At 40.4% G+C, this 15386-nt stretch overlaps 1 protein-coding gene across 7 annotated transcripts in view; it reads left to right on the top strand.

Moving 5' to 3' along the window:
- The window catches only part of SEPTIN11 (septin 11), a 91305-nt gene that overhangs the window by 52896 nt on the left and 23023 nt on the right, over positions 1 to 15386 (top strand). For 4 of the 7 annotated variants that reach the window (XM_047856190.1, XM_047856189.1, XM_047856188.1 and 1 more), the window contains exons 3-5: positions 4617 to 4812; positions 11582 to 11768; positions 14895 to 15056. In XM_047856190.1, coding sequence (XP_047712146.1) covers positions 4617 to 4812; positions 11582 to 11768; positions 14895 to 15056 — 545 coding nt within the window. Of the gene's footprint in view, positions 1 to 4616; positions 4813 to 7219; positions 7239 to 9108; positions 9369 to 10149; positions 10178 to 11581; positions 11769 to 14894; positions 15057 to 15386 lie in introns of those variants that run through there. The other 3 variants (XM_047856193.1, XM_047856191.1, XM_047856192.1) reach the window with 3 other exon arrangements.

Raw genomic sequence — 15386 nt, 5'->3', positions numbered from 1 at the left:
CATGCAATGCCAAGTGTCATAATGCCGTTCTTTCAAGTCCCTCATGCAGGCTGATGGTATTAGCCAAAGCACGTTTCATCAAAGGAGTTAAAAAACACAGCTTAGGTACATAGCTCTCTGATTATGTGGCTCCATCCAAGAATAAAATCTGGAATATTTAGAGGAAGCAGGCAGACCTTCATGCACAATTACTTGGATAATTATATAGGTTGCCAAATGTGGCAATCAGTAGAAGATGCTGAATCATCGATCAGCGTTGATCAGCATCACCATTGACCAACTCAATCTGCAGTTACCTTCTAATTAATAATACAATCCTTCTGTGTCTTTTTTTCTTTTTCTTTCTCTGTCTCTCTCTCTCTCTTTGTTAATGTCCAGCTTAGGGCTTGTGGTTTAAATAAGCCTGAGAATAGCATGGAAAGTAGCACTGCTTCCCTCTGTGATGTGGGTGTCATGTTCACCAGCACTAGCAGGAGCAAGAAAAACAGAAGCCACAGATAGCACTTGAAGAGCAAGTCTCTCCTGCAACAACGGAATGTTTAGGCAGATGTGTTTATAGCAGAATACACAACAAACTCTGAAAAATCTACCAGAATGGTAAATCTCAGTATAAATTATCACCATGATCATTTTTCCCCCCTCAATTAACTTTTAATAAATGCCTGTTCTGTGCCAGATAGTCTGCTAGGGAGTTCTGAAATGCTTCAGAGTTGGTGTTAGTCATTTATTTTCTCAAAATATTGTTATGGTTATTGGGTTTGAATCCAAGCCTTTGCCCAGAAGGCTTTCAGTTACTCAATTAGAATGAAGCCTTTTTGCTCTTTTGGGTATCTCAGAATTATAGAGGATGCCCCACTTTCCGAGGATAGAGAGAGGCCTCACAAGCTAATGCACTCAAAACCTCCCCTAGTTCTGTAATTCCTTTTATTCCAAAATCTGTCATTTCCTTCTCAGCTGCTTTTGGTGAATCACACTGCTGCTAGAGTAGCTGCGTCTAATTACGGCCCTTAAAAGCACGGAGCATAGAAATGGAAAGCAAAGCACTCTGAAATTTAGAGGAACAGTGGTTTTTCCAACCCATTGATTAACCCTGTGCTATAAGTAGTGCCTGGAATGCTAATTGTTCATAATTTCCACCTTAATGTACATGATAATTAAAATTACCTTGCCTTAAAAAAAAAAAAAAAAGAAAGAAAGAAAGAAAAAGCACGATGTTCCTGATTCACACATGCTTAACTAACTCTCAACCTAGTAAAATGGGATGGTAATTTCAGTCCTAAGTAACCAAGAATCCTTACCATGTAAATTGAAGTCTTGATTGCTGTTTTAGGAAAAGAGATGAAAGTTAAATGGGTCACTTTGTACTGACAGAAACTTTAACCTTGTGGAGAGACGTTTATAAGATAGTTCTGCTCTTGTTCCTTTGTCCAAGTTCTGAAAATGGATAAATCCTGAAAAGAAGTTGGCTGCACTTGAGAAAGTTACACAGGTAGCAGGTGCTTCAAATGACTCCAGTGCCTACAGTATTGACTTGCCTACCAGATTCTAAGTATATAGAGTGAGAGCTCTCTTTGTTTCTGTATCCATCACATAGTAACTTTGTTTTGCTCAAAGTTATTTTTGTTAAGCCATGAAACATGGATATGAATGTTTTGAGCTCTATCACATTAGGGAGCAGAAACTAGTTCAGATGACTAAAAAAAAATTTTTTTTAATGTTTATTTACTTTTGAGAGAGAGAGAGAGAGAGAGAGACAGACAGACAGACAGACAGAGTATGAGTGGGTGAGGGGCAGAGAGAGGGAGATACAGAATCTGAAGCAGGCTCCAGGCTCCAAGCTGTCAGCACAGAGCCCAACACAGGGCTCAAACTCACAAACCGTGAGATCATGTCCTGAGCCAAAGTCAGATGCTCGACCGACTGAGCCACCCAGGTGCCCCTAGATAACTTTTATTGATGGGCTTTTTTGTAAGAATATTCAAGAAGCCAAGGAAGACAGGAACAGTCTTCAACTGGTGCTAGACTTTGTGAAGATCTGGGATGACATTCAGGATATTATAGAAGTTCAGTCAGTATCATTTGTATTCTCTGTAGCATCTATGCTTGTCACAGAGTACTCAAATATTAGTAAGGAATGAATTTTGGATACTAAGCTCTACCTCATCTATCTGCTCTCTTTTCCTGTATTCTCAACTAGTTGTCTGTCAACAACACATCTTCTATTTATTTACAGCCTTTTCTGCCTCAAGGCTTCTTTTCTTTTCCATGCTGTTGCTTTGTGTGTGGATTGTGTATCTCATTCAAACTCCGAAAGAGAGAAGTTCTAATTGGATGGACAGGTCACTGTCCAGTATGAAGCACTTTCTTAGAGCTTAATGATCAGGCTGCTCTAGGTATTTTTGGTCAAGGGAGCTAATCCTGGTCCAGTTACCTGTGGTTACTAGCAAGATCACAGGTTGTGGTCTTGCTCATAAGAGGAATGTAGTTATGGCAGACACTTAGAATATCATTCCGTAACAATAAATTAGAGCCTGACTGCTATTCATTCATGTTCCAGGTCAAATTCTACGCAATGGGAGAGCACCATATCAAGCTAGATCATTCTTGTATTCCCAGAACTTGGCACAAAGTAGGCACTGGAAAAAGTACTGGCTAAATGAAGCCTGGTGAAGGAGGACATTCTTTGATCTTAGATGTATAAGGGCCCAATGGGAAAGGTTAAGGAGTAAGGCAGATGTACTTCAACAATTTTTATCCTGTGAGTGAATTGTTATTGACAGTGGTAAAACATAAAGCTTCTAAGAGAAAGCTCAAATCCAAAAAGACTCCGTCTTCACTTTCACATTGTGTTTGAAAGCCATGAGTATTATTACAGAACTTCTCATTAATATGTGGATTTGTCGTTACAGTGGGACTGTTGCAAATCCCAGAGCTCTTCTTTTTCCCATAGAACTGTCACCATCCTAAAAGTCTTTATAGCAATCCTTTAGAAGAGGAACATCATGGGATTTGGATTTGTTGAAAGAGCTGCAGCATATTGGCATGTTTAAATTGAACGGGAAGTGTAATTGGGAAATTTTCCAGATTTGAAAAACAAAGGCATTGTTATGGATAATGTTTCTTGATTTTTACCTCCCTCTTTCCATGATCACACACAATCACCACCACCACCCATGACAAAGGTAGGTTCTTTCTCATTGCCAGCTATTTTTGACTCAACATAAGAATTGGGTTGAAGAGAGAATCTTGCCGGGTGCCTGAATGGTTCAATCAGTTAAGCATCTGACTTCGGCTCAGGTCATGATCTCATGGTTTTTGACTTTGAGCCCTACGTCGTGTTTTCTGCTGTCAGCACAGAGCCTGCTTTGGTTTCTCTGTCTCCTTCTGTGTCTGCCCCTCCCTTCCTTCCTTCCTTCCTTCCTTCCTTTCTTTCTTTCTTTCTTTCTTTCTTCTCTCTCAAAACTAAAGATTAAAAAAAAAGAGGGAATTTTGCTCGGCATGATTTTGGAGGCCTAGCTCACGTTCTTCATTGCTCCCTCCACATTTGGGTCTCATCATTTTGATTAGAGTAGTGTTACCAGTCCCTGCCACTCTTCTTTGTACACATTAGAGCTGCGATAAACACAGATTTAACTATCAAAGTGAATTAACAAGGCTGTTGTTGGAAGTCATTCAACTGCATTTAGTCTCATTGTCACAGATATCACCTTGAAACTGGGAAAACTATGTAATAAATGTTTCCCATCTTGATTCCAGTTGAATAAAGAAAGAAAAATGGAAATAATAGGGAGGATTCACACAGATGCATAACTAATATTAGGAAAGATCAGGCCGTCGGTTTCTCTATAATAGTAAAGTCAGGATGCTGTGTTGGTTGAGTGTAGGTGTTAGAACCACACAAACTTGGGTTTGAACCCTGACTGCCACATAACAATGTGACTTTAGACAACTCCCTTTACCGTAGCTAGGCCTTACTGTCCCATCTGTAAAATGAAGGAAACCTATTTAATGGAGGACAGTAGTAGGATTTAAATGTGATAATGCATGGGAAGGCCCTGCTACAGGACCTGGCACAAAGTAAGCCCTCAGTAACTTTAGCTGGATTTGTTATTATTGCTGTAGTTGTCAAGAGTGTTGTTTTGAAAAATGTAATTCTTTTCAACTTTATATGGTATCAGGTAATTTGGTGACATCAGATAATATAAATGAGATCAGTCTTTTTTTCCTGGTATCAGAAACAATAGAGTATTTTTTAAAGTTCTATAACTTCACACATCAACATTTAGGAGAAGAAGAGATACAGTTTATGTCTTTGTAATGTACAAACTGACCACAGGCAAGCTTACAGGTTCTTTTTCTCTATATAGAGGTTAAGAACAGCATCCTGACCTGTAAGTACAAGATCTTTTATGCTAATTGGTTTCTGGAATTCATTAAGACTTTTCTAAGGAGATATTTGATCACATAGGTAAAGAACTATCTTTTCATAGTGCGATTTCTGGTGATACTGACTTCTAAAATTTTTTTACAAATATAAGAAATTCCTAATGAATTGAACTGATGTCTGAGAGGCATTGACAGACACATTCTCTGATGTCTCTCTTGTGGCCACGTAGGTGAGACCGGCATTGGCAAATCCACGTTAATGGACACTTTATTCAACACCAAATTTGAAAGTGACCCAGCTACTCACAATGAACCAGGTGTCCGGTTAAAAGCCAGAAGTTATGAGCTTCAGGAAAGCAATGTACGGCTGAAGTTAACCATCGTTGACACTGTGGGATTTGGAGACCAGATAAACAAAGATGACAGGTACGTTTTGGGACTTTGTGGGGATATAAATGGATCAGGAGATAGCAGGACTTGTCCTGGGTAAATTCAAAGGCTAAAAATGTTCACTAATTATGGGGCTGATTTTCTGTTGCCTAAAAGATAAGACATTCTTTTCCTCTGAGAAGTTTTCTTAGAATGTTCTTCCCCGAGGTCAGAATGAGACAACACAGTTGATTCTAGCTCGTGTAAGGAAAAAAGGAATTTCTTAGGAATACATTAGCTTATGGCATTTTTCCAGCAGGGTCATGGAACTAGATTTGGGACCTTTCCCAGCAGGAAAAGCAATCTAGAGAAACACTCAATGACCCAACAGGACAGTTAGCAGAAACCCCTGCCACTGGTCACCTGCCACTGGTACCCGTGATGCTGAGGGGAGGTGTTTAGAACCTCCACCAGTTCTGTCCTAGAGTTGGGACAGTGTTACAGGATGATTTTTATTGCCTTCCCCATCCCTTGCAAGGAGAACAACAGTGGCCTCTGCTGTGTGTTCCTCACTCCCTGCTTCCGGGTCTTGTGTGGCTGCATCTGTATGGTAGAAACTAAACCACATCTAGAATACTAGCTGCAAGAATCTGGGAAATGCGTTGTTTTTGTTTTGTTTGTTTGTTTTGCAACTCTGCAAAATAAGAAGGCATTAAAGAGTCAGGAATTCAAAAAAGCATCTGCCAAACTCTCCTAGTCCCTGAGGCACATTGGGATTTTGACTTAACCCCCAAATTCTTACAGATTTTGAATGAAAACTGAGAGCTGATGAGATTCTGCCAAAGAATCCACAGCTCAGGATTTAGGCGACCTGGGTTAGAGCCTGGATTCTGAGATTGACAGGTTATGGGACCTTGATAATTTATCTCACTTTAAGAGAATGTCACCAGACGATCTCTGAGGTCTCTTCCCGTGTGATCCTGTATTCAGTCCTATTCTTAGGCAGAGGCCTAAGGAAGGACACTGTGAAAGGCAAGGCCTGGAAGAAGGGTATGGTAATAATAGGGGGGTATTCCTGTATTTTGATGTCTTTGGTCAAAGTGGTATTAGCTCCTAAAACCTCAAAGTGAAGAAAGCATTTTTATGGAAGATCTGTTGGAAAAATCTTGATTTCCAGCTGGCACAGATCTTGCTATTGATGTGAGTGCTTGGTGTGAGGCACTGAGTCTTCTGTGAAGTGTCTGGGTCTTTCTGTAGGCTGCTAAAGGGGTGGGCAGCATGCCTGGTGCAGAATTGTCAAATCGAGTCTGAGTAATGATTGTGGATTCAGTCAAGCCTAATGGGGAATTGAGGTCAGCTGGATTAAACTTTCCCTTTCTATCCAGTGGAGTTTGTTAAGCTAATAAAGTAATGTATACAATAATCCATATATGTGGAAGAAAAGATGTGTTTAAGCTGCTTAAGAAATAAAATACTTTCTAAGAATTTTGTTCCAATAGTTTGTGTGTAGATAGAGGTTACTACCTGGTAAATCAATCTTATGTATTCATTCATTAAAACTGGTTCACATAAACTTGAAGATATAATACAGTAAGGTTTTATTTTTATTTTTAGAAAACACATACTCAATTTATAAAGCCAAGTAAGTTTGACTCTGCTCTCTGAGTTGCTATATGCCCTTATTGAGAGAAGCTGTTAATCTTAAAACTTGCTGGTGCTCAACCCATAGGTTAACCTCAGTCCCAAAATATTGTTCACACTCCTCGAGATCATCCATCCTATTCATCATTCTCAACATCAAGTGTCTTAGGACTATTTTGAATACTGTATTCATTTTCAAAAGAAGTCAGAGAAAGTTAAAATTTTCCCAGGCCCAAAGATGATTCTAGAAGGAGGCTTCCAGAGACATTTTCGTGCAGTGACATTAAGGGAGTAAAACACCACATCAATAAGTTATGTTTGCTTAGGGCTCGGAAATTTTATTAGTACCAGGGATTTTTCTTTAAAAATTTTTTTTCTCCAAAATGGTATGTATTATATGTATGTGTTTTGTAAAGAGGAACTTGAACTATTTTTTTAATCTAGAATGTGTGTGTATTGCCTAGAGATATTTTAAGTATCCCTGATATATACGGGCACCATGGTAATTAGGAAGAAATATTTAATTCATTCTCTAGCTGAGCACTGAGCTCTATTTTATCTATAGAGCAATTTAAATGCTCTTCAATAAACATTGTCCTGTAATAACAGGAGCAATTGTTACATGTAGTGAGAAGGATTTTATTTTGCATCTGGTCAAAGTGAACTATCTGTACATTGTGCGGGGTGGGGACAGCTAAGCTCAGACCCTGCAGCTGGGCTATTGCTCTTCATTTATGACCTCAATGCCAAGGAATGATGGAGAGGTTACTGCCTGAAGGCTGATTGTGATGCCAAGTGAAATAGATGAGGGGAAAGCCTTGGCAACAAGAAAAAGAGCACAGGTGCATTGTGGGAGCTGGGGAGAGAGCCAGGGTTCCTGGTCATTGGGCAATCACAGTGTACTCAGAGCAAGATGTATCTCCATCTCTCCGACCCACACAGGTTTCTCTCTGGGGTTAGAGAATGTTATGTTTGTGCACTCTGATTGGAAGGCAGTAACTGGACCTTTTCAGGGTCCCTTCCTGCAGGAATGAGAACATCTGCCAGCATCTTGCTGCTAAGATTCCATGTGCTCTTCCCGCTCAGGCTCATTGCCTCAGTGTTGCCACTGACTTGCCTGTCCCCTAAGTGGGGATTTTCCTTTAGCCTGGTGGATTTTCACTGGCCAGCACTGAATAGCCAAGTGGCTACTACAATACCAATTCTCATATTTGCAGCTGGAGGTCCCTTTAAGAAATTATCTGACTCATTTGGGTCAAATAATAGTTTCCAAGGAGATTTAGAAGAGAGGAAGTGTGATATTAACCTAACCTAGATACCAAAATTTTTTTTTCTTCTGAAATTTCTTGACAGCTGTTGCATAACCTCTTTAAATGGCATTTTAGAACTCTGTGCCCCAGAAGGCATTGTTGACACTGTTGACTCCAAACCCAAGTGACTATTGTCTTAAAAAAAAAATTTTTTTTTGGACAATCTGATTCCATAAAAGAATTGGATGTGAGGTATGCATTTTTGCATTGATATGTAATCATATGGGAAGCAATATACCGTTTCTCTAAACCCATGATTATTTTTACTACTTTGGGGATGAGGCAAGCTTTTCTGCCATGAATGCAGGACTTCAAGAATGTCCCAGCTTGTTTATATAGGCTTCAGTCATGTCAGCATGCATTCCTGCATGAGTATCTGCCTGGGACTGAGCTAGCTAGAAGGGGGCAGGAAGAGAGATCTGGTAAGGTTTCCTGTTATGTTTAATAGCATGATTAACTCTTCATGGTTTAAGGGCTTCCTTGTTTTGCTGTCTGTACTTTCCAGTGAAGAAGCAAAGAGGTCTGGAGAAGGAAAACCAAGTTTTGTCATAGAACTGGAAATAGAATAATGCATTTGCCCAACATTTGGGAGATGGGAGCTAGAATATCAATGGCATATTGCTAACTGTGATGATTATTAGCCCTGAAAATCATGGATAATTGAACTCCTCAAACTCACCAAATCTTTATATCAGAGTTATAAAATGGTAGTGAAGTGGACCATTTGGTCTTTAATTTCTGTTTTTACCACCTTTCTGATGGGGAGGTAGTTGAGAGATAAGGAAAACTAACTTTCACTAACAGCAAGATAGAGAAAAATATATGAGTGGTAGGTATCTGGCCGTATGTAAAATGGAGAGTCACTCTCTGAACAATGCCATTGGTTCTTTTGGAAGAATGGTCAGTGGGTAACTTGGGTGGATAGAAAACATTGCATAAAATATTTCTCCCATCAGTTTTAGGTCAACCTCTGTATTTTGTTGTGAATTCTGTGGCTGCAGGTATATGAAAAGAAATGAGTTGTGGGTAAAAAGGACCATCCCCATGCCTGAAAAGGAAATGATGTGAGAATGTAAATACTGCATATGATTTGCCTTCCTTCACTTTCCCCTGCTTTGTATGGCTGAAACCCAGAGAAGTTGGAATTGGCCAAACAAAAACCAGATGGGTGTCTTTTCTATAAAATGGAAACTATCAAAAGGCAAAATTGGGATTAAACCTCCTTATCTTTATGACTGGACGTAGATAAGAAGTGGAAAGGAGTAGAAGGGGGGCAGGTAATTTGTTTAAAGGATTGTGAAGGGGAATACAAAACCACTGGCTGACTTAAACACAGGGAATAATGATTTTGGTAAATAGTTCTCCTGGAATACGTTTCTTTAATTTGTTTATAATAGTTGGAAGGTAAAATTGGTGGAATTTCACGCTGGATTGTGTGGAGGAAGTAGAAGAGGAGGTCTCTGATTGGTATGGATGGAGGTGCCATTCGCCGAGCGAAGGAAAACAGGGAGATGGTTTGGGGGCAAGATGAAGAGTCCCATCCTGGACACATTTAGAAGAGCCAATGAAGATATCTTGTAAGCAGTTGTATGGATGGGGCTGAAACTTGGGTGGATGATCTGGGCTACAAGCAGAAATTTGTGATTTATCATCACTTAGATGGTAAGTAAAACACAGGAATAAATGGAATTTTATAGGGAGATCACATAAAGGGAAAAAACGGAGATTGGATGATTGGCCAGAACTCCCTGACAGGGGAAGGCAGAAGAAATTCAAGGTATAAGAGGAGAACAGAAAGTTTCTTCGGGTATATTGAATCTAGGGCAGAAAACATGCCTCACTGGAAAAGGAGAGATGCTATACCTCCTATAATCTTGGAGGATTAGAATCAACACCAGAGGCAACAGGGAAATTAATAGAAAGCAGAAACCTATGTGGACCACTGCTGGGAGGAGGTGCTGAGAAGCTAAAAATCAGGAACTAGTGAGGCAGGAAGGAGCAATTGCTTGTGAGCTGCTTTTCCTTTCCTTTCCTTTCCTAAGAGGGTGCAGGAGAGAGAGCCTGGTTCCCCAAACACATGCCTCAGTGTCAGGAGACTGGAAGATCAGGCTCTCGGCTGGCATGGGTGAACCTCGGTGGCGTGGCCCAGTCCACTTCCCTACAGGGCATGAGCACAGTAGCAGGATGGTTACCATGGAACTGAGTGAGTGGAAGGTTCCTCCCTGCCACCCCCAACTTTCTCAAAAGTCAGGCTTGCTTTTCTCTTAGTTGTTGCTTTTTTAAAATTATTATTACTGTGAAATAGTTGTATCTTTTATGTGCTAGGCCTTTACATATGTTAGCTCACACATTTGTCACAGTAGCTCTCTGATATAGGTACCTTTTTGTCCTTGAGTTACTTATGAGAGGAGACATAGTGGAGACATATGGAGACAGAGAGGTTTAGGAACTTGCCCAAAGTTACATATCCTGTAAGTTGTGGGGTTGGAGTCCATCTGTCTTGAATCCATGCTTCTAACCACTGTTGCTTCAGAATACCCGCTTGTATTTTGAAAGTGGAAAACATAGAAGAAACTTCTCACTTGTTCCTTCTTTCTATTGGAATTTATTGGGATTTCTTTTGTCCTATTTACTTACTGGTGTATCCTACTTTTTCTTTTAACCGCTAGAGTTTTTGTCTGCTCAGATTGAATCAGTGGATTGTAATGAATGACCAAAGAAAAATATCAAAAACCGTTTTCTGAGTGCTTTTGGTTTTTGGTTATAAATGTGTTTTTTGTTTTGTTTGTTTTTTCTCTTAGAATGTGTGCCGTCATCCTTATTTCAAAGATTTGTTGTTCCCTTAAGGATTTCAGTTTAATATATGAGTTGGGGGAGCAAAGTGTTGAAAGGTTTTTATTTTTCTTAAAGCGTAAGTCATTCCTCAGCAAGGTAATAGGTTTGGGGAGAATTAACCCATTGTGTTCCTAGTAACCCAATCTCACTGCTGCTCACACTGGTTTCTCCTGAGCAGGTCCCTGGAAACCTGAAAGTTTATAGCTTTTCCACAGCAACCTACCTAATGTACTGCTTAGTCCTTGGAGAACATATGGTTTATTGAATGCATATTCCCAGTATGTTATTAATGATGATGGTCTGCTAATAGAATCATACATAATTATTCAAAACAAATTTGAATTATGATTTGGTGAGAAGAAAGGGATATAGAGTTTACCTTCAAATCATAAAATTTCAGAGTTGGAAATAATCTTGAAGTCTATAATGGCCCAGGAGCACTGGGCTAGATGAGAGCACAGAGGGGCCCTCATCTCTGGAGGAATGGGACAAAGCTCCCACTAGGTTATGCCATAGCCTGAAATCAAAAACCACTTTCCTTTTGTGCGCCAAAGCCAATCAGTTGGTAGAGGCTGTCAAAATCACTTTACTGAGACAGATTTTGAGACTTCCATTTTGGCCCAGCAGGAAAGAATGTCACAATGTCTTAGTAATGTCTTCCATGGGAAGTGACAGCATGGTTCACATATTTATAATCTCTGCTTTAAAGGATGAATGTTAGCCAGGGGAATACTAGGAAGGAGACTGTTCCGGGTAGGGGGTTAGCATGAACCAGGTCATGAAGGCAGCTGTGTGTGATGACTGGGACAGAAATGGTGAGCCAGGGAGGAAGTGGGAGAGAGGAGCTGGAGAGATGTTCAGGGACCAGATGATGGAAGGCCTGGGATGCCCAGGTAAGGAACTGGGACTTCAGCTCTTAGGAGAGGGAACCATTGAAGACTTGACTGCCTGCATGGAGCTGCACAAGAGGTTGAAGGCTAGAAATATGCTGATTTGAAGATGTGTTAAAAAAAAAAAAAAAAAATTCTTCTGCATTCTAGCTATAAGCCAATAGTGGAATATATTGATGCTCAATTTGAAGCCTACTTACAAGAGGAATTGAAGATCAAACGTTCTCTCTTCAACTACCACGACACCAGGATCCACGCATGCCTCTACTTCATTGCCCCTACTGGCCATTCACTGAAGTCTCTGGACCTAGTCACCATGAAAAAGCTGGACAGCAAGGTACTCACTGACACTTTGGTGACTATCCACTTGCCTTTTGGATCACCTTTATCTGAAGGCTCTGATTTATTTCCTTCTTTTAATGTAATTGGAGTTGTTTTGTTTTACAAGACAGTTTATTGTAGCAGTTTTAGGTTCACAGCAAAATTAAGAGGAAGGTACAGAGACGCATGTATACCCCTGCCCCACGTCAGCACCCCCACCTGATGGGTCCCATTGATGGGTTGTTACAGTCGACGCATCTATGTTGACACACCATAATCACCCAAAGTCTGTTATTTACATTAGGGTTCACTTTTATTGGTGCACAGCCTGTGGGCTTGGACAAACCTACAAAGACCTGTATCGTGGAGGCATACAGAGTAGTTTTCCTGCCCCCAAACTCCTCTGTGCTCTTGCCTATTCATCCCTCCCCCTTCCTCCAACCCCATAATTGTCTTTTCTGGTTTACAGAACAATAGGGTTTAGCAATGTGAGAAAAATGCTTCAAAACCTCTGGATGTTAGGCTAAACAAAATAAAACAAACAAATAAAACCATGGAGCTCTTTACCAAGTATTTTTAGTTCTTAAATTAGCACCAGCGGATGCTCTGATGAAGGTTGGGGAATTATATAGCGGAGACATCTAAATGGTCATAGGAAGGGTTAAATTTAGGGAGATTGAAATATAAAGTCACAAATTGTTTACTTTCCTAAAACCTTCTCTAAATTTCTGTTTTAAAGGTTTGGCTTTAATATGAAGTTTTGAGTGAAAAAAAAAAGGTGTTAATTTTTTTCCTTATGTGATAAGGACAGTCCAGCTTCTTAGATTTAAAACTGAATTGCACCCAAATGTTTTTAAAAAGTGGTTTCAGTTTGACACCTGGGCTTTCCACATTAATAAACTCTTCCTTTTACAACATTTGAAGAAAGGTACTGATAAGTTTGATAACATTAAGTGATGTACTTTACAATTAATTTGATTTTTCATTTTGAAATAAATGGAAAGCAGTATATTCTGAATTGAAGAAGCAAATGAAAAGGAAAACAGCCAGAAAAAGAAGCTGTGGTATTTTTTTTAACTTTCCTTGGAGTTCCATAAAAAGTTGTATCATCTTTAGGGGGTTTTGTTGGGTGTTATTTTTTTGTCCAAACAATGCTGTTTGAAAGATGCTTTCTCTCCAGAGGAACGTAATGGAGGGCAGTCAGACGACCAGCTGTCCCCGAGGCCTCTGGCTGAACTGGCCGCCAAATGGGCTGCAGTGGCTGACACACGGCCAGGTTCCTTGGGCTTCCAGCATGCACAGACACCTTGGTTTACAGAAAAATGGTCTAGTGATGTGAAGGGACTATTGCAGCTGGAGGACTCTCGGGAGAATAAATAGAATCCTTTTCATGCATTTGTGTCCGCAACAGTGAGCCACGGGCAGGCAGGCAGTTGAGGGCTCTGGGCCATGAGGCTGGCTCCCCAGGCTGCCGTGTCCCTGGTAACAGGGCTGGGGAGGGGCAGAGATGGAGGTGGTGTCCTAACTGAGGCCATGTTTGTGGACCAAGCCCAGCAAATATTCAACAAAGGGTTATGCTTAGTAGGGCTGGTTTAAAAAGGGAAAGAAAATAAGGCAAATGAACACAGCTGGAAAAAAAAGTCCCTGAAAACAGGTTAAACTGCTTTTAAAGAACCGATACTGCTGTAGAGATGGAGGGCTGGAGAGCATCTGAAAATGGTATTTGCAAAGGTTGTTTATACAAGTGAAGTGAAGAGTTAAGGTGCTTAAGTATATATATCATAAACATATAATTTCAGAAATGATTTTCAAGCACCTGCCACTGAGGAAAAAGAGGTTTTAAATCTCAATTGCCTGTGGCGTCTATCTACTCTGGTCAAACTGGTCAAGAAAGTATGAACCTCTGCCATTTTGTCTGTGTAATAGTCACTGAATACTAAACATGTACAGAAGATAACCAACAAGAACAACGGGGAAGTGTTCTGTTTCTTGGGCTCTGACCCAGACATATCCCCACCATTAGTGTTTCTCTTGCTGGATGAGTCCAAGCATGATGAGGTAGGAGTGGGTGGAGGAATAGGTGAAGAATATGTTATTCTATCCACATGTCTTCTCATTGTGGTGTATCAGGGGTTTTGATTCGGCTCTTGGAATAAAAAAAGCAAAGGAATGCAGACATGGCCAAGAAAACCTCCCTAAGGACTCCCTCATCTCTTGCTAGTGTGGCTTTCTCACTGAGTCTGTCCCCCTTTCCCCTGAGCTGGGAGAGCATGGCCCCAGGTGTCAGATGTCAGTTGTGTCTTACTGAAACCTCTGTGGCTACCAGGGAATGGAAGAAAGTTAATCTTAAAAAATGAATTTTTAAAAATGTGCTGTGTGGGCAGTGCTAGGCAAAGTTGGGAGAATGACCCACTTTGGGGTTTGAGGCTTGGGCTTGAGGGTGTCCTCAGCTCTCACGCTGGGCTTCCTGCCACTGTTTTCAAACTCTGCCTTCTCCCTGGTCTCTGTAGTCAATGCTCTGAAAGCGAGCCTTTGCCGCTAGGTTTCATTCTGACATGAAGAAGTAATGTGCTAGAAGCTGGTGTTTCAAAAGAATTAATTGGTGTGATTTTGAAAACTTTAAAAGTAGGTGAAGCCGTCTTTGTTCTGGTTAATACGTAGGTTCTCTACCCCTAGTAGTCATTAGAAAAAAAGAGAGGGTGTTATCCTGCATAGAGATGAATATTCCACTATTCTAACACAGTCTTTGCTTTGCACTGTGAGGAACATGCAAAAATCAAGCTTTTAAAGTAGCTGGGAGGGGTCTAAAAGGAGTGGTTGGTTATTCAAAGAATAGGCTTCTTTGTTATTGCTATTTGTCATAGAGTAACACTTCCTTCTACTCTGTTAAAAAAAAAAAAAAAATGAGGTAGCACAGAAGAGGAAATTACAAGTATGCTGTCAGTGCCGGATGGGAGGAAGTAAAAGTGTTCACAGATGGAGCTAAAAGATTATCCATGTCTTAATTTTGCCTCTGGGCACAAAGCCTTATTTTCAATATCTATTTTTTAAGTGAAGCTTTACAACTTTTGTTATGTTTCATTCATTTGTCTTATTTTTCTTATATTGGAATTGTGTAAAAATGGGTATGTTTGTTTTATAGGTGAACATCATTCCAATAATTGCAAAAGCTGACACGATTGCCAAAAATGAATTGCACAAATTCAAGAGTAAGATCATGAGTGAACTAGTCAGCAATGGAGTCCAGATATATCAGTTCCCCACAGATGAAGAAACGGTGGCAGAGATTAATGCAACAATGAGTGTAAGTCCTCAAGTTAGGAAGAACCTACCAGAAATTGTCCTGAAAGCTTTTCTTGGTAGCAGCATTTTCTTGGTAGCAGCAGCTTTTCTTGCTCCAGAGTGACCGGAGCACTGGGCCAGGAATCGGATTCTTTAGCGTTGCCCAGCTCTGCCACTATGGCAAGTCATTTAACCACCCTACTCCTCAGGGTATCCATCTATCAAATGGGAAAGTTAGACAAGCCTATCTCCAGTTTCCTTCCTGCTCCAACAGGCAGGATTTCTACAGCAGACCTCTTGGGAAGGGAATGCCAGCCCAGCACCATCTCACACAAAGCAGCTTAAAGGAAAT

This window comes from Prionailurus viverrinus, chromosome B1 (genome assembly GCF_022837055.1).
Source record: "Prionailurus viverrinus isolate Anna chromosome B1, UM_Priviv_1.0, whole genome shotgun sequence".
NCBI lineage: Eukaryota > Metazoa > Chordata > Mammalia > Carnivora > Felidae > Prionailurus > Prionailurus viverrinus.
The sequence above is the reverse complement of the archived record's forward strand: the minus strand, read 5'-3'. Positions and strand labels throughout refer to the sequence as shown.